Below are 27,479 nucleotides of genomic sequence, written 5' to 3'. Positions count from 1 at the left end.
CCTGTATGACATTGGGGGGGGGGGGGGAGAAAGAGCTCAAAGGTTTATTCCCCGTGCACCGCGTCTGCAGCTGCGCCAGGCTGACGCCCGCGGGCTTACTCGTGAGCAGGCCAACGTTAAGAAGCGCCGGGAGGGTGGAAGACGAGGCTCCCCCACCCCACCCCCCATCTCCCCGATCTGTTTCGGGGCAGGCCTAGAAGAGGTGTGCCAAGAACGCGCGTCCGGAACACGGCGTCACCTCTAGTCCCGCCAAGGCGCCTCCACCCCCGGCTAGGCGGCTGAGCGCTTCCCCCGGGGCTGCCGGAGCTGCGGCCACGTCAGCCTTGCGCCCCGCCCGCCTTCCCGCCGCCTCCGGTTGCGAGCCGGATCCTCGGCGCCTCTCTCGCTTCCCTCTTCCTCCGGCGCAGGCCTGCATGCCTGCCTGCCTGCTCCACGGCTCCTGCTCCGCGCCGGCCAGCGGAGGGAAGGACACCCAGCTCCGCCACCCGGTAAGGCTCCGGAGGGGCCCCCAGCGCAGAGGAAGCGGACGGAGGACCAGGGACGGGGAAAGAAGCGTTTTTTCTCGACGCCTCCTTCCTTCCGTCCTTCTCTCCCAAGCAACATCCCATTGGTGTTCCAAGAGCTTGCTGCGCCGCCCCTTATTTAGGCACCTTTTCCTTTGTCACCCGGGGCATCCTCTGGGCTCTCATGGCTGCACATATTTGGCTCCCCCCCCCCCCCGCCCTGCACCCCGTCTGTAGTCCCGTTCTCTTTATCCCCCCCTCTTTTCCTTCCTTCTTTCTTTCTTTCTTTCTTTCCCTCGCTCAGTGAACTTCCTTTCCTCTGCCTCTTCTCCACGGACCCCAGCGTGTTTCCTGCTTTTAAAATAGTTACCTGGTAAGCAGAGGGCAGTTAGAATTGGAGGGAGGGATACAATGGAAGACGTAACCAACCATAGAATCATAACAAAATAAAAAAAAATCTTTCCAGTAGCACCTTAGAGACCAACTAAGTTTGTTCTTGGTATGAGCTTTTGTGTGCATGCACACAAAAGCTCATACCAAACTTAGTTGGTCTCTAAGGTGCTACTGGAAGGATTTTATTTTATTTTATTACTATGGCAGACCAACATGGCTACCCACCTGTAACTGAAACATGGAATCATAGAATTGGAAGGGATCTTGAGGGTCCTCTAGTCCCAACATCCTGCAATACTAAAGCATCCAGGACAAGGAAGGAGACACTGTTGCACTGGCAAATTGTCATGAAGATGATGTTTGTTGTTGTTTGTACCCCATCCGTCAGACTGGGTTGCTCCAGCCACTCTGGGCAGCTTCCAACATATAATGAAACATTAAACATTAAAAAAAAACTTCAGATGTCTTCTAAAGGTTGTATATCAAGATTGCAGCCTTCTTCTCTTTGAAACCTCACAGCAGCTCCAGACATAGTTTTTCAGAGGGTGTTGCATCCGGCCAAGTTCATCTGATAGCTGCAGCTTTCATTTCAGACCAAGCAGGTTCCTCCAAGGAGCTGGAGGTCTGGGTTAGACTGGCTCAGTTGGTAGAGCACGAGACTCTTATTAAAATCTCAGGGTTGTGGGTTTGAGTCAAAAGATTCCTGCCTTGCAGACGGTCGGGTTAGATGACCCTTGTCAGTTCTACAATTCTATAATTCTGTGAGGTGGCGTGCATGGCATATATTATGAGGATAACAACCCGCTGAGGATGAGAGGTGTGGGGGACTGGTCCAGGGTCACCAAGTCGGTGAGCTTTGGGACTCGAGTGGGGATTTGAACCCAGGTCCTAGGGCAACACTCTGCCCACTGCACCACACTGGCTGTTATGCATAGAACCCCTTTGCACAGCCATTGAATGTGCAGCCAGCAGCAGGCTGGGCATTGAGTGTGACCCTCTCATGCGTTTTTCAGCTCATCGGGCCATCCCCCTTCCCTCCTTAGATCCAACGCAGTTGGGGCTGTAGGATTATCTCCACCATCCCCAAAGATCAATGATCTTATTTTCAGTTATTTTGCTTCACTTATACCTCACCAGCCTTCCCATAATAGAATTCAAGGTGGCGCTCACAAAGTGCTCAGGTGGCCTCCCACACCATAAACTGGGAGTGGATAGTTTTACGATGGTTCTGTTATTGCTCCTGTATTGTTCCTGTCATTTTTAAAAAAATCATTTTGCTCTCTCAGCTTCCTTTAGTACCTACTTCTTTCCACTCATTCTTCTTCCTTCCCTCGCCAGGACCCAAGCCTAAATGGTCATTTCCTTACAATCACTTCCTCTGGGGCTTAAAATGGTAGGATTAGTGTCTTTACTATTGGCTGTGCTTTTTAATAGCAGAAATCAACAAGTGGTGGTTATGGTTGTTTTCCGATTCCACCCTTGGAAAAAGCTTCACTTTTTATGTTGTCCTGTCTGAAGCATACATCTGGCCAGCACGAATGCTCCCAAGGGGAATGTATTGGGGAAGAACATGAGAAGGGCCTGCTGGATCAGGCCAATGGCCTGTCTAAGTCGAGCATCCTGTTCTTACAGAAACCAACCAGGTGCCTGTGAGAAACCTGCAAGTAGGATTCGAACACAAGAGAACTGTAGTTTCCAGCTGCTGGTATTGAGACGTATTACTGCCTCTGACCATGGAGACAAAGCGTAGACATCATAGCTTGTAGCCACTGATACCCTCCATGGATTTCTGTTCCTCTTTTAAAGCCATCCAAGTTGCTCATTGTTGACAGATAACCTACATCTGTAGCAAGAAAGTAACAATTGCCAAATGCAAATGTTGTGTATTTTCTAGGTTTTAGGGAACAACACCCTGAAGTTAAGGCAGCCTTTTAAAAAGCTCCACAAAGTTACTGGTTCACTCGCCTGCATGCAATATCCTTGCCACCTGTTTATGCATTTTTAATTCCAATAATATTTATAAACTGCCAACTCTTTAACGAAGTAATGAGGCAGTGCACAGTAAAATCACCGAAACGTAATAAAACTATAAAACTGTATAATACAGAAATAATGCCCCACACTGAATCAAATTAATGCTTGACCAAACTACCAGGCGAGTACTTAAATACAAAATGAAGTTAATGTGCTTTAAAAACTCCTAATGTAAAATGTCGACAGTCTTCTACCCCATTTCCTTCCCTCCCAGAAACAATTTATTACTCTGGAAGCGGCCTTGGGAAGTAGGATATTTGTTACGTAGTTAAAGATTAAGGTCACCCTGATTTCAAGGTATAAATATGTGGAATAAAAGGTGAAGATCATACGACTACATTTGTGGAAATCCAAGAAACATTTAGTGTCTCTCAGTGATTGCCAGTGGGTAGGAATATCACCAGTTCCCACCACATGCCCCTATGCCTTTAATAGCAGTATACGAAATGAGTTCTTTGTAAATGAAAGGCCTTTTACTGCCTAGGAAATGAGATTTCACAAAACGAAACTGCGTTCATCTGCAAGTGTCGCTGTGAAGTGACTAGGACTCTGCATTTACCATATAGCACAGACCATCTGAAAACTTCTGTCTTCCTTGTAGGCGCTGTCCCTTTGAAGATCCCAAGTGGGCTGTCTCCGGACCATAACAGCAAAAATCCTATGAGAAGCTTTTTCAGAAATATATTCAATTATTTGGCTACGGCACTATGAATTGTATTGGTCTCTGAAGCTTGCCTCGCCCAAGTACTCAACATGGAGCCATTGTTACCCAGAGGAAAATGCCTCACAAACCTGAAAAGACTCTTTTTGCTGTCACTAGTGTTAATATATCTGATAGCTTTGGTTTCTCCGGATCAAGACTACTACGGTTTACTCGGAATATCCAAAGAAGCGACAAGTAGAGAAATAAGGCAGGCTTTCAAAAAATTAGCATTGAAGTTGCATCCTGATAAGAATCAGGTAGGTTGCCTGGTCATGGAAAGGCTTTTTTTCAATTAGCCAAGAAGATTTCAAGACTGAAATGTGTTGGGTTGCAATGTTTGGTTGGTTGGTTGGTTGGTTGGTTGGTTGGTAAGCGAACGCTAGGAAGTTTTTCTCTCTTGCAGAACGATCCGGAGGCCCACGAAAACTTCCTGAAAATAAACAGAGCGTATGAAGTGCTGAAAGACGAAGATCTGCGAAAGAAGTATGACAAATACGGCGAGAAAGGACTGGACGACCAGCAGCAAGGAGGCAGATATGAGAGCTGGCACTACTACCGCTACGATTTTGGTAAGATAACACACTTGTGAGTGGGGGGCAATTGTTACATACTGTTCCCCCTGCCTGGAATTAGCGTAGCTTTGAAAGTACATGGTAGCCAGGCTGGCACACAGTTAAAAGGACTTAACTCTGTGTTGGCCTGTGACCACTGCAAGGAGGTACACAGTGTGTCCTTGGCTTTCTTAATTAGTCTGATTTTTAGGGACAGGACAGCCTTTATTCCATTCTTTTGCTAAATGCCCTTTAGAGTCTGTTCTTGTTCCTACCCTTTAACGAGTCTCAACCAACACCTTTTTTACTCGACAACTTCTCAGAGCAGGAAACTGTAACTACTTCTCCTCCCACTCGGTTAAAATTGTTTTTTTAATGTTTTGAAGCTGTCCTGGATAGTCAGATGGCAACCCTCGGGTACTAGCCAGCCTGCAGGATTAGGGTATTAATATCTTATTGGTTTCAAATATAAAGAAATAAAGTGATGCAAGGGGGGGGGAGCAGAAAAAGGCTCAAAAATGTGTAGAAAGATGCAACCTATGAATATATGAAAAATACCTCAACCCATACATTCTTATATAAATTTGATGTTATTATACAGTGGTTTTCAATCAGAGTGCCGTGGCACCCTGGGGTGCTTTGAATGATATTCAGGGGTGCCACAGGCAACACTGCCTTCCGTCCCTCTTTTCTTCCCTCCCTCTGATGCCCTCTCATGCCTCTGCCTCCCAAAGGCTTGCATAGCTGTTTGTTGCAGCAGCCCTGGCTACAAGCTCCCAAGGGGAATGGTGCCTCTGGGTCTGGTCAGGGGGTGCTTTCCTGGCTCCTGTGTGGCAATGTGAGGAGGCACCTCTCTTTGGGCGGGGGGGGGGGGGTAGCTCAGAGACCAGGGGGGCAGCTGTGACTGCCCAGAGGACTCCCAAGGAGAGGGGAGATGAGGCTGAGAGCACCCTCCACAATGTAGGTGTGAGGGGCTACCAGCTCTGCAGGCAAGGGGTGACATAACTGGGCTCCTGAGCCCCACAGGGGTGCTGCAGAAAGAATGTAGTTGGTCAAGGGAGCCATGGACCCGAAAAGGTTGAAAACCTCGGTCCTAACACATATGGAAATTTTAATGGCCTATTACGTTTTGCATAAACTCGTTCCAAATATTGTCATATTTATCCAAACGGATTCTATGTGTGTAAGCAGTCCGTTCATAAGCTGCGAGTGTTGCCGTGTAGTCAGTCCATTTATTAAAGGGGACCATACCTTTATTCTTCCAGTTCATCAATATCCGTCTCTTGGCTACCATTGAAGCGCATAGAATCCATTTTCGTTGTCCCGTTGTTAACTTCCATACAATAGGTATATCGTTCAGAAGAATGTTCTATGCTGAAAATGTTAGCTTTTTCTGGACGGTCATAATTATACAATCCCACACTTTCTCCCCCATATATATAGTAAATATAGTCTTGCAGCCACCTCAAGTAGGTAGGCTTCAAGAAAAATGAATTTAGCTGAATCAGTTGCTGAGCAGTTGTGACCAGATGGAGAGGGTCTTATTCTGGATGCTGCACCTTTTTGTATAGTTTTATGCTGTGGTAGCCCCTTCACTTGCCAGCACAAAATTCCTTCTCACCATTTGCTATCTGGTACAATCCAAGATTATGTACGATGACGTAGCAAATGCCATTTTATTATTCAAATGCCCTTGTTGTTTTTGAATGCTCACGGGGTGTTTCTTTGCCAGGTATTTATGATGATGATCCTGAAATTATAACGCTGGACAGAGGAGAATTTGGTAAGTCATGATGTTCACGTGGTTTCCAGGCACTTTTTAATTTATTCAGAGTGCACAATTGCGCCACCTCATCCTTTCCTGGGAGAAAACGTTACGTGGATTGCAAAATGTCAACCAGAGTGACTATGAGAGCTTGCTGTTCAAAGGCAAGCGTCTTATTTCTTCCCTGTGAGTCATTTGCCTGTAGAAACTTCGCAGCACTCATTGCCTCAGTCTCTGTGGAAAGCGAACAACACCTTGATGAAAAGGGGAAATTATTCCTGCTTTTTTTTCTGAAGTTCCGTTCTGCCGTCTTTACAGAAGTTTCCTTTAAGAAAGATTAGTGGTCCAAACAAAGCACTTGAGTTATTTCCACTTACCAGTTGTTCTGCTTTTCTTACTGAAGATATATTTTGAATAGGTTTTCTCAGTGGAGACCACTTTAGTAGTTTGGGGTTGGGAGTATCATGGGAGTATCATGATCCTACATTTGGTTGTTGTTGTTTTTTAAAGAGAAAAATCGGACTTCGATAACTTGGTTCTCCTCCTCGGGAAACAACTCACAGATAACTAAACATCGGTTACATGTTTGCATTTCCTGTTCGTGTTTGACCTGGGTTATTTGCAGAACTGAATGTGTTTGCCTAGCATGATAACAACACACTTGTGCATACAGTGAGAGTTTCCCCACCCCTGGTATTTGAGCAGTTGACAGATTTTATGCTTTTTACAGTGTCTGTATTTCACAGTCATCCAGCATCTGATCTGGCCTAAGTGATAATGCTGAAACCGAATAGGCCCATTTTTATATATAAATAACAATAGTCGTGGCAATTTTTTTGCTAAAAGCAGCTTTTGGCTGGTATTTCATTTATTCGTTCATTCATTTATTATAATTTTGCCCTGCCCTTTCTCCAAGGAATCCAGGCAGCCCAGTTCCACCCTTTCCTTACAGCAGCCTACACCGTTCTAGCTCGGGGCACTAAAACAGGGATGAGGAGCCTTTTAAGGGCCACATTCTCTGAGGGGAAAGAAGTTGGGGGCCGCATACCAGCAGTGGTCAGGGCCCAACCCAAAAAGGGAGTGTGGCCCAAGCCAGAAAGTGGGTGGGGGTTCCCCTTTTTCTATCCGTCCAACCAACCATTCTCTCACACACCCACAGATGCACCCACCTCCTTCCCAGCCTGTCTCTGTCTGGGACCTCCAGACTGAACTGACCTCCAGCCTCTCTCCCCATCCATTCATCCTCTCTCCCCCCCCTCCACCAGCCTCAGCAGCTTTCCTCTCAGCGGTGGAAGGTGTGAGGCAATTCAGCAGCATGGGGTCATTTGAAGTGGGCTTAGGGGGTGAAATGTACGTGTGTTCGTTGACAATATAAACGCTGCTTCTTTTCCCCCCTTCCTTACCTCGGTTTGTCTCCGCCACAAACGGACCGTGCTATGCATTTGGTGAAATGGATTTTAAGGCACACTCAAAAGATGGGTTAAATTGGCACGATTATATGTGGCGGAACTGTTCCTTCGTTGCCGGGCAACTGGAAACTGAGAACGGCAGTCATTTCCCTGTGCATGACTTACTCAGCTCTCTGCAGTTTTAAGGACCAGGATTCCCCCACACCCCCAAGTTCCCCTCAGTTTTACGCAGAGGCAGTTTTGTTACCCCCCTTTTAGGGGTAGAGAGAGGAGCCCTTTCCACAATGTCCACCCCTTTGAAATGTTGGGTGCCCTTGCCTTTTTTTTTCAGATGCTCTCTTCAGGCAGAGTGTTCCGGCGTTCATGTTACATAAAAACACACCGAGATTCTGGGTTTACTAGTAGCTAGCTCAAGGGGTGCCCAAATGATGCCTATGTGTGTCTCATTGTATCCACCACAACCTACTCTTGCACCTATGAAAAGTATCGGGGACTCGCCCCTCAAAAACTCTTTGCTCTTTCTTCTCAGCTCCTGTTTGCACTGGTTTGGCCCCAGCTGCATGCCTCCTTGGCAGCCATTTTACATTATGCCACAGCCCCACAGCAGCCATTTTGTGACTGTCGCACAAAATGTATTGTAATGGAGGAAATATGATTTAAGATTATGCTTAATGATTTATATGGATTGATAAAGGAAGGTTAATTTCATTTGATTAATTGGGGAAATAGTCAGGTAAACATCTGGACAGGAATTGAACATGCACAGTCGATGGAACTGGGAATGGATGGGAAAGTATTAGAAATTAAGAAAAAATGTTTTTCTGTAAGTAGCAAAGGAGGGAGGGAAAAGAAGCACCTTGAAGCGGGGGTGGAAAGTCAGTTTTAAAATTTGTGTTAAATTGGAATTAATTTGTTGTTAATTTGTTTTTGTTTTTAATGGAAAACTAATAAAAACTATTGAGCGGAACTTTGACCCTTTTAAATATTGTTGTTCTAGATGCTGCTGTTACTTCAGGAGAATTGTGGTTTATCAATTTCTATTCCCCTCGATGCTCCCATTGCCACGATTTAGCACCAACGGTAGGGATATGCATGCTGCTTTTGAATACATACCCTGGTTTCCTTGGGCAGAGACCTTGGTGGGGGAAGGGGAAGAGAGTTGAAGGGTATGAGAGAGCTGCATTACTTTTTGCCATTGACTCTATCTGGCTCTATCACTAATGGTTGCATCCTGGTCTCCCATTCTGTGTAAGCATAGCCACATCTTCACACTTTGGCAAGACTACAGGGCATTGGCATCCACATTGGCCATCCTTAGGGTCATCGGAACCTGCCTTATACTCAACCAAAGCATGGGTCTGTCAACCTTAGTATTGTCTACATTGACTGGTAGAGGCTCTCCAGGGTTTCAGACAGGGGACAGGATTCCCAGTCCTACCTGGAGATGCTGGGGGTTGAGTCTGGGACCTTCTGCATGCAAAGCAGATGTTTCTACCACTGACCTAGAGCCCTTTTCAACAAGCTCTGCAAGGAGTTGAACCAGAGATTCCCCACTGACATGGAAAACATGAGGGCGGAAAGAATGAGATCCTGCAGGGATAATCAGAATGGTGGGCAAGATGGCATTGCCCTTCAACCAGCGTCTTGGGTTTTTAACTATTGCGATAGAATTATATGCATGCTGGTAAACAAGCATTTTAAAATTCTCTTGGGGGCATTCCAAAAACGAATCACGTTTTTTTTGGTAGAAAAAAATAACCTGGCCTCTCGCTTTCTTCACCCCGCCCCCCAAATCAATTTGAAGTGGAGAGAATTTGCTAAAGAAATGGATGGATTAATACGTATCGGAGCCGTCAACTGCGGCGATAACAGAATGCTTTGCCGGAATAAAGGAATCAATAGCTACCCAAGCCTGTATGTGTTTAAAACTGGAATGGTAAGTAAGCAAATATTTGTACTCCTCCAGCACCCTTCCTGGCCAGGTACAGAATCCCATTCCATTGAGGGTTTTTTATTTTTTGAGAACCCCAACTTATTTCAGATCTAGGGACAACCACTGTCAGGGTCGTGTGAGAGAGCCTCTCACGAGAAAATCCACTTGCTAGGCTGCTTGCTTTAACGTAGTATTTATTATATACATATTTACAAAGCAGAGCTCATTTCTCAAGCATCCGACCCCTCACTGTCAGTTGCCAGCACTGCCCGCTTGCAGGACCACCCCCAGCAGAGAAGTTTGGGCAAACTCCTCCTCTTTCGCTGCTCACATCGTTTCACGTCTCTCCGCTGCTGATGGAACGACAACAGGCTCTCCTTCCTCCCTGAGCCACTCGACCACAGGCGGTTCTGACCCTCCGCAACATCCCGGGCTCCCTCCTCCACCTGACTGTTTCCGCTTAACCCTTTCTCCTCCCTCTCCTCTTGTTCCTCTCTACTGCTCTCCACAGCCTCTGTCTCGCTCCTTTCTCCCCCCTCCCTCTGTTCCCAACCTTCCTCTGACTGTCCCGTGACACCCACCCACGAGGCCAAACGTAGTAAGTTCTAATAGGACGACCCTAGAAAGCAGCGTTGCCCAGAGAAAACGTTAGCGCCAAAAACCTGGACAGGAATGGCTCTAGGGCAGTATGCTTTCTGAATCCTTGTAATAATTATGGTGTTTTTGTTGCGGGCGGGGTGTGTGTGCAGGGATGGTCTGTAGAAATTACATACATTTTTACACCTAAGAGCTAAGGTTAGATTCCCAGATTTTCAAAGTAAGGACATTGGGACTCTGGTTGGTTGGTTGGTTGGTTGGTTGGTTGGATCGATGGATGATGTAATTCATTGTGTTAAGTATTGGCTAATGCATACATTGCATTAGTGGTTTAAAATGAGATGTGTTTGTCTTGCAGAACCCAGTGAAATATTTTGGAGACAGGTCCAAGGAGAGCTTAATGAGTTTTGCCATGCAGTTTGTCACAAGCACAGTGACAGAATTATGGGCAGGTAGGCTGCTACTTGAATGTCATATTATTTTTTTAATTTCAAACCCCATAATGCCAATAGTGGGCAACAGATAAGCTAACCTAAACTTCTCTCAATCAAATCTTAAGAAAAGAATAGAAAGGATCAGATTACTGTCAATGTCATGCAGCAAGTAGTTTATGCCAAGTAAAGTTTTTGAATGAATGAGAACAGGTGCATATTCCCTAAATGGCTGAGGCAACCCAGCCAGATGAGTGGGGTATAAAAATTAAATTAAAATTATTTGTTTTCTGTTTTTCAGGAAATTTTGTCAGTGCTGTTCAAACTGCATTTGCTTCTGGCCTTGGCTGGTTAATAACTTTTTGTGCTGAGCAAGGAGGTGAATATTTACATGTGTACCTTTTTTAGCTATTAATAACTAAATTTATGCTTGGTTGCTAGCCTGCTGTGCCCCATTTCCTATTGAGATTGTTAAATCACATCCTCTTTTCTCTATGCTATTTGATAGAGCTTATCTTTCAGAAGCATAGATAAGTTCCTGGCCGCCTCTGGAGGTTCCCTCGGTCTCATCTGGACCTGCCCTACCATTAGGCAGACTCGAGCAAGCAGCAGATGTTGCAAGGCAGGGGTAGCAACAAAGTGTTGGAGAGGGAGGTGTCTGTGCCTTACAGCTCACCTATCTTGCTGTGCTCAGGTGCCATACTGGATGCTGCCCCTTTGTCAGGCTCGAAGTGAGAGTCATCTGTCAGTCTGGTTGGCTGGTGTAATTAGGGCGCTGCCATCTTGTCATTTGCCTCAGACAGCAAAATGTATTCAACGGGCTCTGAAGTTTGTTTTTTAAGCAAATGCTTGTGCCGTTTTCAGACCTCCAGTGCAAAATTCTACTCTGCCCCTCTCTGCAGATGTGAAGGGGAAATGAAACTCCCCTAGCGGGCAGAGGTGTGTGTGTTGATCTCTTAAGAGGTAATGTTCATGTTCCTCATTTCAAGAGAGAGACAGAGGAAACGCCATACAAATACTCTCCAGATTTTTCTGGGTTAGATCCAGACTTTGCCCTCTGCAAATGGAAGGTCGTTTTTTCCATCTACAGACGGCTGTTGATTCTCCCTGATGGAAAAGGAGGCAGCTTTTTCCATTTCTCTCACAGCCCCCAGTCCCCGAACTCTCCAGTGCAGATTTTTGGAGGGGGGGGCAGAGATCGGCAAAACTTTCCGGGGGGGGGATTCTGCACCTAAGGCAGCTTGTCTGTGACTGTATGTGCCAAATTTAACCTTTTTATAGAATCATAGAATTGTAGAGCTGGAAGAGACCGCGAGAGTCATCTAGTCCAATCCCCTGCCATGCTGGAACCTGCTGCCCAACGTGGGGCTCAAACCCACAACCTTGAGATTAAGAGTCTCATTCTCTACTGACTGAACTATCCCAGCTTTGCCCTTAAGTAAAAAGTCTTTGGAAGCACCAGATTTATTTATTTTTACCAAAAGCCTCTATTTCTTTGTGCATAGTTGCATATACGTAGATAAACATGAACCTGATGAAAAATCTTGTTTCTCAGACATCTATTATTGTTATTTTCCAGATTGTCTGACTTCCCGAACACGCCTTAAACTGGCTGGCATGTTGGTAAGCGGCGTTAGATTTCAAGAATTCTCAAATGGCACGCGTGAGTCGGGTGAAGTTCAATGCTGCTGAGTCTCATTGACTTCCAATGGAGAGGCATAATAATTATTCCACCAAATGTTGAAAGTGCTTAACATTGGGACATGCCCATGTTTTGTTATAATTAGGGTGGGATTCACAAAACAGAAAATGCAAAGCGTGAGCTGAATGGTGGGCTGTGCCGATTTCAGGCCCTCTGGGTGCCTGTGCAAAGAAAGCTAACCTGCCTCTATCTATCTGATCTTGTGTTGTCTTGCTTGTCTTACTACAGGAAGGCCTTGTTAATGTAGGCTGGATGGACTGTGCCACCCAGGGTGAGCTTTGTGATAATTTGGATATCTCAACTAGCACTACCGCATTCTTTCCACCTGGAGCCACTTTAACTAATAAAGAGAGAGGAGGTGTTTTGGTATGAGTCGCTTTACGATTGGTTTGCATATCCGTGCGGTGAGGTGGCGGTGGTGGTGATATTTTAATTCCTCGTACGTTGCTGGCCCCCAGAAGAGAAATTGAATTATGTGTCTTATAAAACATCCATGCTTTATCTGTATCTCTAGATGCTTGATTGTACTTTCTCTGTTTTCTCTTATCACCAAAACTCTTTGATGCTGTCTTGAAAGCACCAGAAATTCACCCTATGTACCTGCATGCTTACACTTAATATAGACAGCTGCTGATACTGGACGAGGCAGTTGTTTCATTTATTTCCTTAATTGATGTGCCACCTTTTTCCTTTGTGGAACCCAAGCTGGTTCCCAGGAGGCCACCCATCCAGGCACTGCCTAGACCCAGACCTTCTTGGTTTCAGCAAAGTGGTGGCCTTTTGTGTCTTCAGACCACCCCCTGAGCCATAGCTATCTGCCATATAGAGCACCAGCTAAGGTTACTGCTGTTGCCTCCTCAGCTGAAGTTGTACTGGTGTCTCTTGTTAGAAGGCAAGACTCTTTTTCTTGCACGGGAGTGTGCTGTGATCTTGATCGGTACAAGAAACCGGGCTTCTTCTCGTGCTTGTATTTTTATTTAAAACTGAACCTAAAAAAAGGAAGGGCATGATCTAAACAGAGGGTCACATTGATTTTAACAAGGAAAGCAAACCAATTCTGAAATCCAATCGGAACCAGTCAGAATTAAGCACTGACTGGGTCGTGCCCAAAGCAAACAACCACCTGGTTCCTTGCCTACTTAAGAGTTGTGCATTGCTGCAATTCCCTTCCTTCCTACAGGGAAAGAATATTACATGATGTGCTTATAAGCATGCTTTGTTTAAATATACCGGACATCCCAAAGAAAACTGAGGAAGCAGTATATTTAAGGGTTAGGTGCGAACCCCTTCATAAATTAATGCTGCTTTAAAGTAGACGTAGTTTCTGCAGTGGTACATTTTCAGGACTGTCGGTGTGGTGCTTTTGAGTTTAAGATGCTTGGAGGCTCACAGCCGTAGAGTGAGTCTTGTTCTGCCTTTGGGTTCAAAGTTGGCCAGCTCCAGGCTGTGACACAAGACTGCTCCGGGTCACCCAAATGAGCTCTGAATAAGCAAGAAGGCTCTGAATAACCCAATTTAACTCATAAAGCGAATGGGAAAAGACACCTTCCTCTTCTAGGAGCCAGCAAGAGGCATCTTCCAGGGGAGATCTTGAGCGGTGCTGGTTGCTCTGCCTGTCTAGGAGCTGCTTGCCCCTTCCATCTATACTGAGACGGTTTGAAGGTACAGATGAGGAGGAACATGTAGCTGGCAGCAGTTCTGCTGTTTCTGGACTTTCCTCCTACCCAGGGTCGTTTCAGGCAGCGCACAAGATGCTTTGAGGGATAGGAGAGTGACGGAAATAGACTGGGCTGGATGAGGATATAATCCTCCTGCTCCTTGTCTGTGCACTCCTTCCGTCTTTTTTAAGCCGTCCTCCAAAGCCATTCACGGTAGCGCAGAGATAAGCTTCTGGAATTCTGTTATTTATTTCATTTATTCATCACTCCCCCGTGAAGCATCCCGAAGCGACGTACAATATAACGGCACATATGAAGCAGTTTATATACAGCTAAAACAACTGCAAGGATAAAACATTCCTTTGAAAATCAATCAGAAATAGAGAAACGGTTTAGAGCAACAAACAGTGCCTACATGAATGGAATCAGTTCAAATCCCAGATCCAATTGGGGGAAAGATTTCCGAAGGCTTGTGGAAAGAGGGGTCTCTCGCAGGCACCAAAAAGACGACAGCAAAGACGCTTGTTTGATGTGCAGTGGGAGGGAGTTCCAAAGGTTAGGTGCCACTACACTAAAGGCCGGATTCTAACATCAGGCAAAACAGAGCTCCTGATAGGGTGGTTTCTGCAGGATTCCCTCTCTTGCAGAATGCATTGATCTGTTGGGTATGTAGGGGATTAAATATAACACAAGAAAGGATAAAACTCACATGGCGATTTCCCTGTCCCTCTAGTTCCTGAACACTTTGGACGCAAGAGAGATATATTTGGAAGTCATGCAGCACCTTCCAGATTTTCAAATGATCTCAGCATCTTCATTACAGGTAAAAAGTGTTCTCATCTTGACTGCATTTGGGTGTCATGCTGAACCTTAGTTCAGAACAGGAGAAAGGAAACCATAGTCCTCCAAATATGGCTGCAAGAGACTGGTAACTCACAACTCCTGCCTCCTGCATTGTTTTTGCTGCATTAGCAGTACTGATGTGACCTGGGCAGTGGGTATGGAGGTGCTGGGCTGTCCAGATTACAAGACACACACACACATCCCAAGTACAGTCGTACCTCGGAAGTCGAACACCTTGCAAGTCAAACGTTTTTGCTCCCAAACGCTGCAAACCCAGGAGTGATTGTCCTGGTTTGCAAACGTTCTTTGGAACCCGAACGTCCATTGCGGCTTTCACGGCTTCTGGTTGGCTGCAGGAGCTTCCTGCAGCCAATCGGAAGCCATGGTCCGGTTCCTGAACATTTTGGAAGTCTGTTTGACCTCCAGAACAGATTGCGTTCGACTTCCAAGATACGACTGTATTTCTGAAGTTCAACAACTTGAATTGGGGCAAAATCAAAGAATCCATTTGATCCCCCTCTCTTTTCTTCCCTGATTTTTACTAAAATCTGCAGTTCTATAGAGCTGTAAGCAAGCCAGTTTATTATTATTATTCTAACAGATGGATGGATATTTCTTTACCTCTTAATTTCTTTTTCTCCTCCCTTTTTAAGGATCACCTTGCTCATCACCGGTGGCTGATCTTCTTTCAGTTTGGTGAGACTGGCAAGTCAGATGACCATGACCTTAAAAAACTAGGTTACCTCCTTAAAGCAGAAAATATTCAGGTGAGATAAAGAGAACCTGTGAAATGGATGGACGTGGGTGGGGTGGAGCTGGGGACTTGCCTCAAAAGAATATTATTAGGCTCAATATCTTCCCCCCCCCCCAACATGCAGAGCTACGTAGTCTCCTTTCACTTGAGACCTCATACTTCTGGCTAGGCTATTGTTGGGACACTTGTGGCATTACAGATGTTGGAATGCAGATGTTGGAATACAGCAGGGCTGGCTGGTGCTGATGGGAGTCTGGAGTCCAGCAGCCTCACTGACCTAACCCACGTTGCTATATTTTTGTTTTGATGGGAAAAAATAGACGGACTTAATAGCGTTCATGAACCCCTTAAATGCAATGCGAGAAGTGTATATTTCTGATATTTAATGGATAAATTATCCTAGGGTCGTAACAAACAAACAACTTTCCATTTCACAGGTTGGCAAGTTTGACTGCCTTTCTGCCCCAAACGTTTGTAATGATTTGTACGTTTATCAGCCGTGTGTCGTAGTCTTTAAAGGAAGGGGAATAAACGACTATGAAATTCACCACGGTAAGCGACTCCTGCGTAGAAAAGTTACAGGTTGTAACAATCTTCTGGTGCCTGTAAATGCATTTTCCTTAGGGAGTTGCTACAAGTTTCAAACATCTGCATCTAAGTCGCGCACACACACACAAAAAGCAGCGCCAAGTGGCTGTGTCAGCAGAGGAAGGGAAGCGGGAGGGCTGACACCCCCCCACACACCAGTTATTTTTAAACCCCCAAGCACTCCTCCTTCCCAACCCTTTTCCCCCACAAAACAGCTTGGAAAGTGACATTTTGAGGCAGAGGGACCATTCAAAATTCTAGCTTCCCAAGGCTCCCTTTTTATTTTATTTTATTTTATTTTATTTTAGGAGTGGAGAGTTTGTTACACACATCCCCATGTAATGTCTGCCCCTTAGATACACTTTTAGTCTGAAGGATGCTTGCTTACACAGTGGAATCTCAGTTCCCGAATGCCTCCGTTATTGTACGGTTCGGCTCCTGAACGCTGAAAACCTGGAAGTAAATTCTTCCATTTTCCAACGTTTTTCGGAACCCAAACGTGTGACGCGGCTTCTGCTGAATGCAAGAAGCTCTTGCAACCAATGGGAAGCCACACCTCAGTTTTTGAACGTTTCGGAAGGTGAACGGGCTTCCAGAATGGATTTCATTCGCAAACTAAGGTACCACTGTACAACTCTGATTAATTTCTAACAAATTACTTTGCTTTGCCCTGTTGGGAGTTTTTCTCTTTCATTTTTCCAGAGCCAGAATTTTGGTTGGGGTTTTTGGCCAGTTATTTTTATTAGTTTTCCATAGTTCAAAACAAAACAAATTATGACCAAATTGATACAAATTAATACAAATGTTATATAAATTTTAAAGCTGACTTCCCGCCCTCGATGTTCCCTCTATTTTCTTCCCTCCTTTGCTGCTAGAATTTTGATACTTGCTAGCTTCACGTTTTTAACATTGCTTTATGATTTGCAATCTGTTTTTACACACTGCTTGGGTGTTCTTTAAATGCAGAGTGGCTCATGAATTCGTAAAGAAATAAACCCCCCTCTGCCTTTCACAAAGAGCGTCGATTTCTATTGTGATCATCCTGTGCATTTCTGAAGTATGAGTGATTAATATCTGTCATGGCTGACTGCCACTTAAACATACCAAGCCTCATTTGGGAGGGGGAAGGATCTTGTAAAACTTGGTCAGCCCTTTGGGTTGAATCCCAGCAAAGTCATCCTTGGACTAGACCTACTGAAATCCATGGTGAGTTCAATGGGTCTAAGTCCAAGGATGACTTAGTTGGATGCAACAACAACCCTATTGCCTGTTAAGCTGGAGTGAAAATTAAATATATTTTTTGGTCCTTCCCTCCCCTTGTTTTCCATCCTACTTTACTGAGCAAATAATAGGGAGCTTAATCCTCACGAACGCTTTGTTTTCTTTCTCTTTTGAAGGAAAGAAGATTCTGTACGACATAGTGGCTTTTGCCAAGGAAAGCGTGAATTCCCATGTCGTCACTCTGGGGCCTCAGAATTTTCCTGGCAAAGAGAAGGAACCATGGCTTGTTGACTTCTTTGCACCTGTAACTATTGCAGCACCTCATTCTCCCATAGAGATGTAGGCCGTGTTGCATCCAAAGCTATTTGGCTGTGAATGGAACAAAAGGACTTCACCTTCCTTCTTTCCTCGCCTTGCAATCTCCAGTGCACCTTCAGAATTTGTTCCAAAGGGTTGGGGGACGTTCTGGAGCAGATTTGGGGGGAGAATGGGCTGAGGGGAGAGAGATGGAGAAGGTGAAGTCCTGTTGCGTGAGTGGAAGTCCATCCTCACAATGTAGCGGTTCCTCCCGCTGTGTTGTTATTAACCGTGACAGTATTTTCAAAGCTTCTTTTTCTTTGGCAATCACTCGTAGCCGAGTAAGATTGTCTTCCATGAACACGGTTTTAACAGTGAGTCCGTAAGTGACTGTGGAGGCCAATTCTGGATCCACACTTCTTTCCACAGTGGGGACATAGGTTTCCGGAAGGGAGTTGATAATGGTGAGGATTTGCCAAGCATGCCTTCCTCTTAGCACGTTTCTCCCTTGCGTCCTGAGTTTGAGCATCTTCAAAGTCCATGGCGCCTTTGGTAAAGGCTGTTCTCCAATTGGAGTGCTTGCAGGCCAGTGTTTCCCAGTTGTCTGTGTTTATACTACTTTTTTTTTTTTTAGATTTGCCTTGAGAGAGTCTTTAAACCTCTCTTGTTGACCACCAGCATTACGCTTTCCATTTTTAAGTTTGGAATAGAGTAGTTGCTTTGGTAGTTGATAATCAGGCATCCGGACAACATGACCAGTCCGATTCTTGGCTGTAATGTAGAAACGTTTCATTCCACAGTATTTTGCAACAGCAGTGTTTCCTGCTTTAAAATAGTTACCTGGTTAGTAGAGGGCACTTAGAATTGGAGGAGGAAGGGATACAATGGAAGGCATAACCAACCATAGAATCATAGAATTGTAGACTTAGAAGGGATCCTGAGGGTCATCTAGTAAAAAAAAACCCACCTGTATTGCAGGACTCTCAACTAAAGCATCCATGACGAATGGCCATCCAACCTCTGCTTAAAATCTCCCAGGAAGGGGAGTCCACAACAGGCAGTGGAGTCTGTTCCACTGTTAGAGTAGCTCTTGCCATCAGAAAATTCTTCCTAATCTTTAGTTGGAATCTCCTTTCTTGTAACTTGAAGCAATTGATTTGGCTCCTCCAGTCAGGACAAGAGAAAACAAGCTTGCTCCCTCTTCCATGTGACAGCCCTTTAGATATTTGAAGATGGCTATCATCAGCGCCAGGGTTGGTATACTTCCCCTCATCCCTGTTTATGGATTCAGCCCCTAGCACACACCCTTTTGGACAATACCACTGTCAGATCACCAGCTGAGTGGCAAGGGAATGGAGGTTTCTGCCCTCGCAGTGGGGGAAATTTGCAAGGGCAAACGCCTTTTGTTGCCTCTCTGCTTCCTTCTCTGCGGATGAAGAGGGAGGTGCCAGGACACCCTTCTGGGAGCCATAGGAAATGTTCTATCAGTGTCTAATATCTGAGATAAAAAATTAAAAAATTAAAAAATTCCTTCCAGTAGCACCTTAGAGACCAACTAAGTTTGTTCTTGGTATGAGCTTTCGTGTGCATGCACACTTCTTCACATGCATGCACACGAAAGCTCATACCAAGAACAAACTTAGTTGGTCTCTAAGGTGCTACTGGAAGGATTTTTTTTATTTTGTTTTGACTACGGCAGACCAACACGGCTACCTACCTGTAATATCTGAGAGTAAGAAATAATTTACTGTATTTGGTGAGAAATTTATATTTGGTGGTTGTTGTTTTTCCTCTCTCTCTCTCTCTTCAGTGGTGCCCCCCTTGCCGAGCTTTGCTGCCGGAACTGAGGAAAGCATCAAAGCAACTCTATGGTCAACTGAAATTTGGCACACTAGACTGTACAGTTCATGAAGGGATTTGCAACATGGTAAACTGCAAGTATAAATATTTTTCCCACATGAACATAGCTTTGTTCCGGTTTTGAAAAATGATATCCCAATTGTTTTGCAGTCAAAGTGATGGAAATTAATTGGACCGCAATTCATACAAAATCCCCTCTGTGTGTGCCGGCTTATGGCACCTATAAGTCACGTTAACTTTTTTTGTAAGCCGTTCACTGCTGCCTCTTTAATTCCTGCATACTTTTCAGCTGTCACAGACATGAAACTCCATGAACTTGGGAGTCTTGCAAATAAAAGTTCATAGAATAGGAAGCAGGCGTGGAATTTGAGCTGACTTAGAAGACTGGCTTCTGAATGTTTAAAGAGACACAGAAAGGGCTAGATTTTCAGACACCATTGTGTGGAAAGCCTACCACAAACCTGACTTGTTTTTAAAGTAAAGGCCTGAGTTTTGAGATCTAATAAGCTGAAGGGATTCTTTCCTTGCATCATATTATATTTCACCTCTTTGTAGCTATAAAAAAAAATGAGTGCAAGGCACTTTAGAAGAATTAAAAACCATAGGATGCTATCCAACTAAGTTCTACTCAGATTAGAATAATTGAAATTCGTGGGCTTAAAATTAGTCCTGCCCATTAATTTCAATGGACCTACTCTGAGTATGACTAACATTAGATACAGCCCATTATCACTGTATTACAGGAAACAGAAATCTGTAAAACTTTTAACTTAAAAACACTAGCCAGCATCCCTCTCATTGATATACTGCACAGGCCTTGTGGGTTTTTTTTAACAATTATTGGGGTAACGGGGGTTTCCTTTGAAGGACAGATCCACACAATACATTTAAAGTGCATTGAACAAACATAGCTTCCATCAAAAAATCCTGAGAATTGTTGTTTGTTAAGGGTGCTGGGTATTGTAGCTATAGTCCTCAAGATTCTTTCCACCGGGCGGGAAGTCATGAAAGCCTGAAATGTGCCTTGGATGTGCTTTGTATGTAGGCTATGGATCTGCCCTCGGGTTTCAGCCCTGGGAACTTCACCTGCCCAGGTACTGAATGAAAAGGCAGAAATCAGTTGAGGCTTAAAAGGGGATCTCTCCCTGTGATTTCTGAAGATGTTTTCATCTTGATCTTTCACAGCACAACATTAGAGCTTACCCAACAACGGTGGTATTCAACCAGTCTCACACTCACGAATACGAGGGGCATCACTCTTCTGAGCAGATCCTGGAGTTTATTGAGGTAATTGTTGAATTTTGTGAACTTTCTGTTGCTCCACTAAAAGTTGTCGTTTGGTGTTTGAGTTCCTGAATGGAAGTTTGAAGGAAACCTACCATACTGACCATAGCGGATAGCTCAAAGGAGGTTTCAACCCTGTGTGCGGCAGCTGTGAAAAAAGTCAAATTCCGTGCTAGGGTACACCAGGAAAGGAATTGGAAAGAAAACGACCAATGTAAAAGGGCCGTTATACAAATCTATGATGTGACCGCATTTGGAATACTGTGTACAGTTCTGGCCGCCTCACTTCAGAAAGGATATTGTAGAGTTGAAAAAGGTTCATTGCAGAAGCTGGGTCACATAACCTCAGTCGACTTGTTCATATCCCATGATTTTGTACGCCATTCTCGGTATCTGATTTGTTTTCCCAGTGCTTGCCTTCAGCCAGGGGTGAGGAACCTTTTTCCCCTGTCCAAGAGCTTGGGGGGGGGGGGCTACATGCCGGAGATGGACAGGGTCAAAAAGTGCAACATAAAGCAGCAACCCAGACTTCAAAAGCCTGGGCACATTATATTAACAGAGCGTGCTGCACAACAGAAGTGGCGGGTAGAGGCTTGTGAAAGCATATTTACAAGCAGATTTATTGAGCATAAATCAGAACAAAGAAAACATGTGTCGTCTCTCCTTCATCTCCTCAGGGAGAGTCGCAAAAGCAAAAGCTACACACAACGGAAGTTCCCAGCAATCTGTGCTGGTGTGTAAACAGACATGTGACACACAACAGTTCCATGTCTGCAACTTAAGGTGGAATGGAATTCCCTAACAATCGTGTGTGTGTGTGTGTGTGTGTGTGTGTGTCTGTGTCTGTACTGCAAACAAATTGCATATGACTTTACACAACTTGAGCTGTTCCTTCTATAAATTCTGAGAGCAGACTAAGTGAGCCTTCCTCCTTTCTGTGCCTTAGGATCTCATGAACCCGTCAGTAGTTTCTCTCACACCTGAGACCTTCAGTGAGTTGGTGAAGAGAAAGAAGGCTAACGAAATCTGGATGGTTGATTTCTATGCTCCATGGTGTGGTCCTTGCCAAGCCTTAATGCCTGAATGGAAGAGGATGGCCAGGGTAAAACCAAGCAGTGACTTCTTTTCAGTGCCCCGTGTCAATCACGCTCATCTGATTACTAAACGCTTAGTTCCTTGCTCATTTTCATTTTGAGATATTAAGACCTTGGTTTACACATATACCCCTAGCATGCATACCAACTATTAGTATAGGATGTTTTCTTTTTAAAAAAGGAGGGGTCTTTTATTGCACCAAGTTTTGCCATTTTAATTGAATAATTGTTTCTCTGTTTCAGTTGCTGAATGGACTGGTTTCAGTTGGTAGCGTGGACTGCCAAAAATACTTCTCCCTTTGTCATCAAGAAAACATTCAAGGTTATCCTGAAATAAGACTTTTCCCGCAAAAATCAGCTTCATCTTATCAGTACTAGTGAGTAATGCAAGTTGCTTTGATTTGTTCTTAAATACTTACTGAAAACCATGCCTATTATGTGACTTACTAGTGCTATGGATCTGATAATCCCTCTGTGCCACAATCTGACAGTTAAATATCATTTTAAGGTTTAACCTATCAGAAAGTACAAGTTATAACCTAGAGGTGTGTATTTTTTATTATCATAAAGTGTTCTTTACTTACTTATTTAAAATTGACTTTTTACTCACCTGATTTTATACTTTCTTATTCATAGCTAGAATTGTTAAATTTTCAATTACATTTAATAATTTAACATTACATTTCACCCGAGAATGTTATTGATACAAATATTAGATTTCTTCCAAAAGCATGTATGAATTAATATTGTCTTGCATTCCACTTATTCCAATAAGCAACAGAAGTACTGTCACCCTGTCTAGCTTGCCTGACGCTAAGGATACTTATTCATCTGACCCTTGAAGCAATATCCCAAATTCATATAACCCATCTTTTAACGTTGATGTTTCTGAGTATTTCCAGTTCTGTGCTATAATCATATAGGCTGCAGTTAAAAGATGGGTAACCATTTCTTGGTCTCCTGGGGCAATTGCGTCTTCAGTTTACCCAAATAATATATGTTTTGAGGAGCATTTCAACCCACCCCTTATTAACCATAGTTCTCTATACAGTCGTACCTCGGAAGTCGATCGGAATCCGTTCTGGAAGTCCGTTCGACTTCCAAAACGTTCAGAAACCAAAGTGCAGCTTCTAATTGGCTGCAGAAAGCTCCTGCAGCCAATCAGAAGCCCAGTCGGACGTTTGGGTTCCAAAGAACGTTTGCAAACCGGAACACTCACTTCCGGGTCTGCAGCATTTGGGAGCCAAAACGTCCGAGTACCAAGGCATTCGGGATCCAAGGTACGATTGTGTAGTCAATGGGCTCATTTGATAATTGATACCCTATCATCTTTATCTCTTCTAATATTGGTGTGTCACCCGGCAGGGTTTTGGGTGTTTTAAAGCTGGTTTGTTTTGGTTACAGTATGTCATTTCCTGCCAACGGAATTATTCCTATGGAGGAAAGCATGTGCGAAATCTCATGCAAAACTCAAAATAGAATTGTTGTGCTATGACATATGTTCCACCTGAGCAAGCATTTCACCTCGCCAGGTGGAAGGATCTCCCCTCCTCCTCCTCTGCCTATGCGCTGTCCTGGGGGTTCCCCAGACCCAGAGTCTATTTGGGGGGGGGGGTGTTACGTGGGGTGGGAAACGGCATCATGCAAGTGGAAGTCCTTGCGCAGGGCTTCCCCTGGCAGCGCCCATGAGGTGAATCCTGTCACGTGTGGCTATTTTCAGGGGAAATCTGTCAGCTGAAATAGAGAATCCAGTGCCCAGCTAAATATCATGATCTTTGGGTGGGCGCTGTGTGAACCCAGTGAACAGAAAGTGCACTTACAGAGGTGTTGCCTCTTTCTGCCCATTTTGATTTTATTTTATTTTTTGCTTTTATACTTCTGTTTTTAACAGTAGCTACAACGGCTGGAACAGAGATGCACATTCGCTGAGAAGATGGGCACTGGGGTGAGTGCTTGCCTCAAAATGTTATTCACAGAATAATTTTTTGCGGGGGGGGGGACTCACATAGAATAATTGATGGAGGCGGCTGTAGGGCAGGTGAGCCCCACCATCCCCATCATCTATGCTGTTGCATTGAGTGCCTCACTTTCAGATTGTGTTGAAGGCTGTATGCAGGAAACACACACACACCCCAAAAAGCTCTTCTTCAAAATCCTATTTTTGGACACCAGGGGAGAAACTATTCAATAGGTCTTCTTCCACTCAGGTGTTGATGCTAACAGTGAATAGAAATCACAAACAGCACCTTTCTTGGTAACAGACCCCCTAGTTTTGGGAGGAGTTGTTTGTGTGACTCTGAAATCCCAAGTTCCTCATTTTGTTTTATTCCCTTTTCAAAGGTATTTACCTCGGGTGTCTCTGGATCTGACACCTCAGAGCTTCACCGACAAAGTTCTGAATGGGAAAGAGCATTGGGTCATCGACTTTTATGCTCCCTGGTGCGGCCCTTGCCAAAATTTTGCTCCGGAATTTGAGATCCTAGCTAAGGTAAACGGCCTGATCTTCCTGCAATGGCAAGTCACTGTTGGTTTAGTGCTCTCCTTTTCCTCCCGAGCTGTTTTCGATGCATTGCGGCCAGGGTGGCCTCTGCACACATGCCTAGGGTTTCCCAAATTTGAAAATCTGGGGAAACCCAGACTTACGGCAGCCCTACACATGCCCAGTGAGGCCTTCTGTGGCACCTGAAGGGTTTTCTCCCTCCACTGAAATTAAGGCTTGAGAGGAACATTCTACTGTAGCCCACAGAATAAGTTGTGTTTGCTTGGTTGCGGCCTTTGGTGCCCGGGACAGTGTCTCCAGTCAGAGGCGTAGCAAGCCCAGGTGGTACCCGGTGTGGAATTTTTTTGTCACACACACCCCACACCGCTTTGCCGGGACACTGGCAAAGCTGGCCCTCTTGGGAGTCATGGCTCTCATCCGTCCCCCTCCCTCCCTCCTCAACTCGCTGTAAAACGGCAAAGTGGGAGCCACTTACAGTGAGCCAGGGTGACAGGGAGGCTAGGAGGGGGCCCCCGGCTCGCCATAAGCGGCTCCTGCTTTGCCGTTTTACAGCAAACCGGGGAGGGGGAGCCGTGGCTCCCGTCCGCCCCTCCCTGGCTTGCTGGAAAGCAGCAAAGCAGGAGCTGCTTACGGCAAGCCGGGGAGGGAGAGAGTCTGGGAGGCGCGGGATTCTTTGTTCACCGCTGCAGCCGCAAACAGAGGATCCACTACATGTAGCTGCTGCGGCGCGACGACTACTTGCGCCGCCGTGGTGGGGTGCCACCTTGGCACCCCCAGAGACGTTCCACCGGAAGTGTACCCCCCCCCCCGTTGCGGCGCCACTGTCTCAAGTTTGTGCACGGATTCATGGGCCCCAAAACCTTGACAGCCCCTGCCTTGTGGATTTGACATCCACTTTTTCAGAGTACCTCACTATGAAACTAGTTGTCAGTTGTGGAAGTAGATGTGGGTGGGGGTGGGGTGGGGGGTGGGGGTGGGGGTGGGCCCCCCCTTATTTTAGCAATGGGCTTTAACTCCTGTCATCTCCTCCTCCTCCTCTTTCATTTTCAAGGCTGTTAAAGGGAAAGTGAAAGCTGGGAAAGTTGACTGCCAGGCTTACGCCCAGACGTGTCAATCTGCTGGCATCAGAGCCTATCCAACAGTGAAGTTTTATCCTTACCAAGGAGCAAAGGTAAAGGCACAGAAATCTCCATCGTGTCACCTATGAGGTGGGGAGGGGGGAGGGGTGTATTTCTATCGTGGAGCACATGCTATGCACCCAAGAAGGGGTGTATTTGGGGAGTCATTTTGGACTCACAGCTGTCCATGGAGGTGCAGGTCAATTTTGTGTCCAGGGCAACTGTCTACCAGCTCGATCTGGTATGCCGGCTGAGACCTTACCCCTCTCTCTCTCTCTCTCTCTGTGTGTGTGTGTGTGTGTGTTTGTTTGTTTGTTTTTGTTTTGTTTTGTTTTAAGAAAAATGCATTTGGGGAGCACATAGACAGCCATGATGCAAAAGCCATAGCCGAACTCCTGATGGAGAAAGTAGAAGATATTAAGAAAAAGAGGAAAAAATCTTCCAGAAACAAGGTGAGTTGAATTTGACACAGATATTTTAGCATCTTTCTCCTCTGGCTATTTGTGTTCCTGGGTTGTACCCAATGGTGGATTTGTTGCGATTGCTTCTGATCATGCTATGCAGGGGCACCTGATTTAAAAAAATAGTCTCCTACCCTCTGTGTCACCTCCCCAAAAGATGGTCCTGAGAACTAAGGAGACTATCTGGAACATTATGTGGGATATGTCATGAAGGGGGCAATAGGTGGGGAGGGGGAATCAGTGACTGTCAGTTGCCTCTGCCTTATCGGAGTGAAAACACAAAGCTACTGTAAGAGACAACCTCTGAAATTCAGTGTGCAGCAGCTGTACCACCCCTTCTCTTGCATTTGTGTTTGCCAAGACAGAAGCATTTCAAATGCTTCTAAGGACCCGCTGCAATTGACAAGAGATGTTTTGATGCTGAATGACTATGTGCTGTGGTAGCCAAGTAGCTAAATTGCAATATCGGTCTACCACAGGGTAGAGTCATACCTCGGAAGTCAAATGGAATCCGTTCCGGAAGTCCATTCGACTTCCAAAACATTTGGGAACCAAGGCACAGCTTCCGGTTGGCTGCAGGATGCTCCTGCAGCCAATCGGAAGCTGCGGAAGCCACAAAGGACATTCGAGTTCCAAAGAATGTTTGCAAACCGGAACACTCACTTCCGGGTTTGCGGTGTTCGGGATCCAAAACGTTCGTCTCGCAAGGCGTTCGACTTCTGAGGTACGGATGTATTTGGTAGCTGACTCCTCCCTTCCATGCTTGGTAGTATAGTATCACCCGCAACATCTTGAGGAAAGGTGGAATCAATGTCATGGTATTGGGTCCAAAGGAGGAAAACGAATTTGGAGATAGTACTGGTGGGTTCTTTTACTTTATGGCTGTACAGTGGTACCTCTTGTTACGGATTTGATTCATTTCAGGGTGACATGAGCACCCCCAAAAATCCGTAACTAGAGGTGCCGTTTCTACGCATGTGCGCGGCGCAGTAAAGCGCTTCTGCGCATGGGCGAGCAGTGAAACCTGGATGTATACACTTCTGGGTTTGCCACGGCCATAACCCAAAGATTCTGTAACCTGGAGGTTACACAACACAAGGTACGACTGTACAAAGACCTTCTTCAAGAAAATATAGGTCCCTATATATGAAATACCTTGCTTATCTGGCACGGCATGGCAGTGGAGGCAAATTATTCTAATATTCCCAAGGCCATCCTTTATGACAGCCTCTCCCAAGCTGGTGCTCTCTAGATTTTGTTGGGCTATGACTCTCAGCCTGCACAGCTGGTGGTCAAGGATGATAGGAATTGCAGTCCAAAACTCTTGGGTTGGAGAAACCTGCTTCACGCAAACATGAAAGGAACATTTCTCCGTAGTTTACTGCGTCATTTTTATCTATTTTCCTCCCTCTCTTTGCCCCTTTCCAACCATCAGGATGAACTCTGAGCCGCAGAATGAATTCAAACTGAAGCAGCGGCAATGGAAGTATTAGATCATGCCTCCTCAAAGAGGAAAAAGGAGAACATCAGGCTTCGTGGACACAGCTTTTATCTCCTCGAGTGCTGCAAGAATGTTATAAAGCTTCCCAAGTGCTCATTTGTTAACAGGGGAAGAGACACTTGTTCCATGGGTGATATGCTCACTGGGAGCTTTTCTTTTCTGGTTTTGGACTTGAGACTTGATCAGTAGTGGAGGAACTGTAGGGTTTTTTCCTACCCCTTCCCCCATTCAATCCTCCCAACCTTTGTCTACAAAACAGTCTTTTCTTGTGCTGAAAAG

At 45.2% G+C, this 27,479-nt stretch overlaps 1 protein-coding gene across 1 annotated transcript; it reads left to right on the top strand.

Moving 5' to 3' along the window:
• Positions 1 to 273: 273 nt before the first annotated feature.
• On the top strand, positions 274 to 27,257 carry DNAJC10 (DnaJ heat shock protein family (Hsp40) member C10). Its single transcript, XM_033166942.1, has 23 exons — positions 274 to 488; positions 3,532 to 3,890; positions 4,037 to 4,202; positions 5,917 to 5,967; positions 8,356 to 8,438; positions 9,163 to 9,294; positions 10,247 to 10,340; positions 10,621 to 10,698; positions 11,899 to 11,942; positions 12,250 to 12,387; positions 14,413 to 14,502; positions 15,176 to 15,289; positions 15,714 to 15,828; positions 17,262 to 17,389; positions 19,193 to 19,309; positions 20,428 to 20,529; positions 21,473 to 21,628; positions 21,864 to 21,997; positions 23,512 to 23,565; positions 23,961 to 24,108; positions 25,172 to 25,291; positions 25,577 to 25,690; positions 27,135 to 27,257. The coding sequence occupies exons 2-23, from the start codon at positions 3,684 to 3,686 to the stop codon at positions 27,144 to 27,146; spliced, it is 2,397 nt and encodes a 798-aa protein (XP_033022833.1). The 5' UTR covers positions 274 to 488; positions 3,532 to 3,683; the 3' UTR covers positions 27,147 to 27,257.
• The last annotated feature ends 222 nt before the right edge of the window (positions 27,258 to 27,479 follow it).

Source organism: Lacerta agilis, chromosome 1 (genome assembly GCF_009819535.1).
Source record: "Lacerta agilis isolate rLacAgi1 chromosome 1, rLacAgi1.pri, whole genome shotgun sequence".
NCBI classification, from domain to species: domain Eukaryota; kingdom Metazoa; phylum Chordata; class Lepidosauria; order Squamata; family Lacertidae; genus Lacerta; species Lacerta agilis.
Note: the sequence above shows the minus strand (reverse complement) of the source record. Positions and strands in the feature narration are given on the sequence as shown.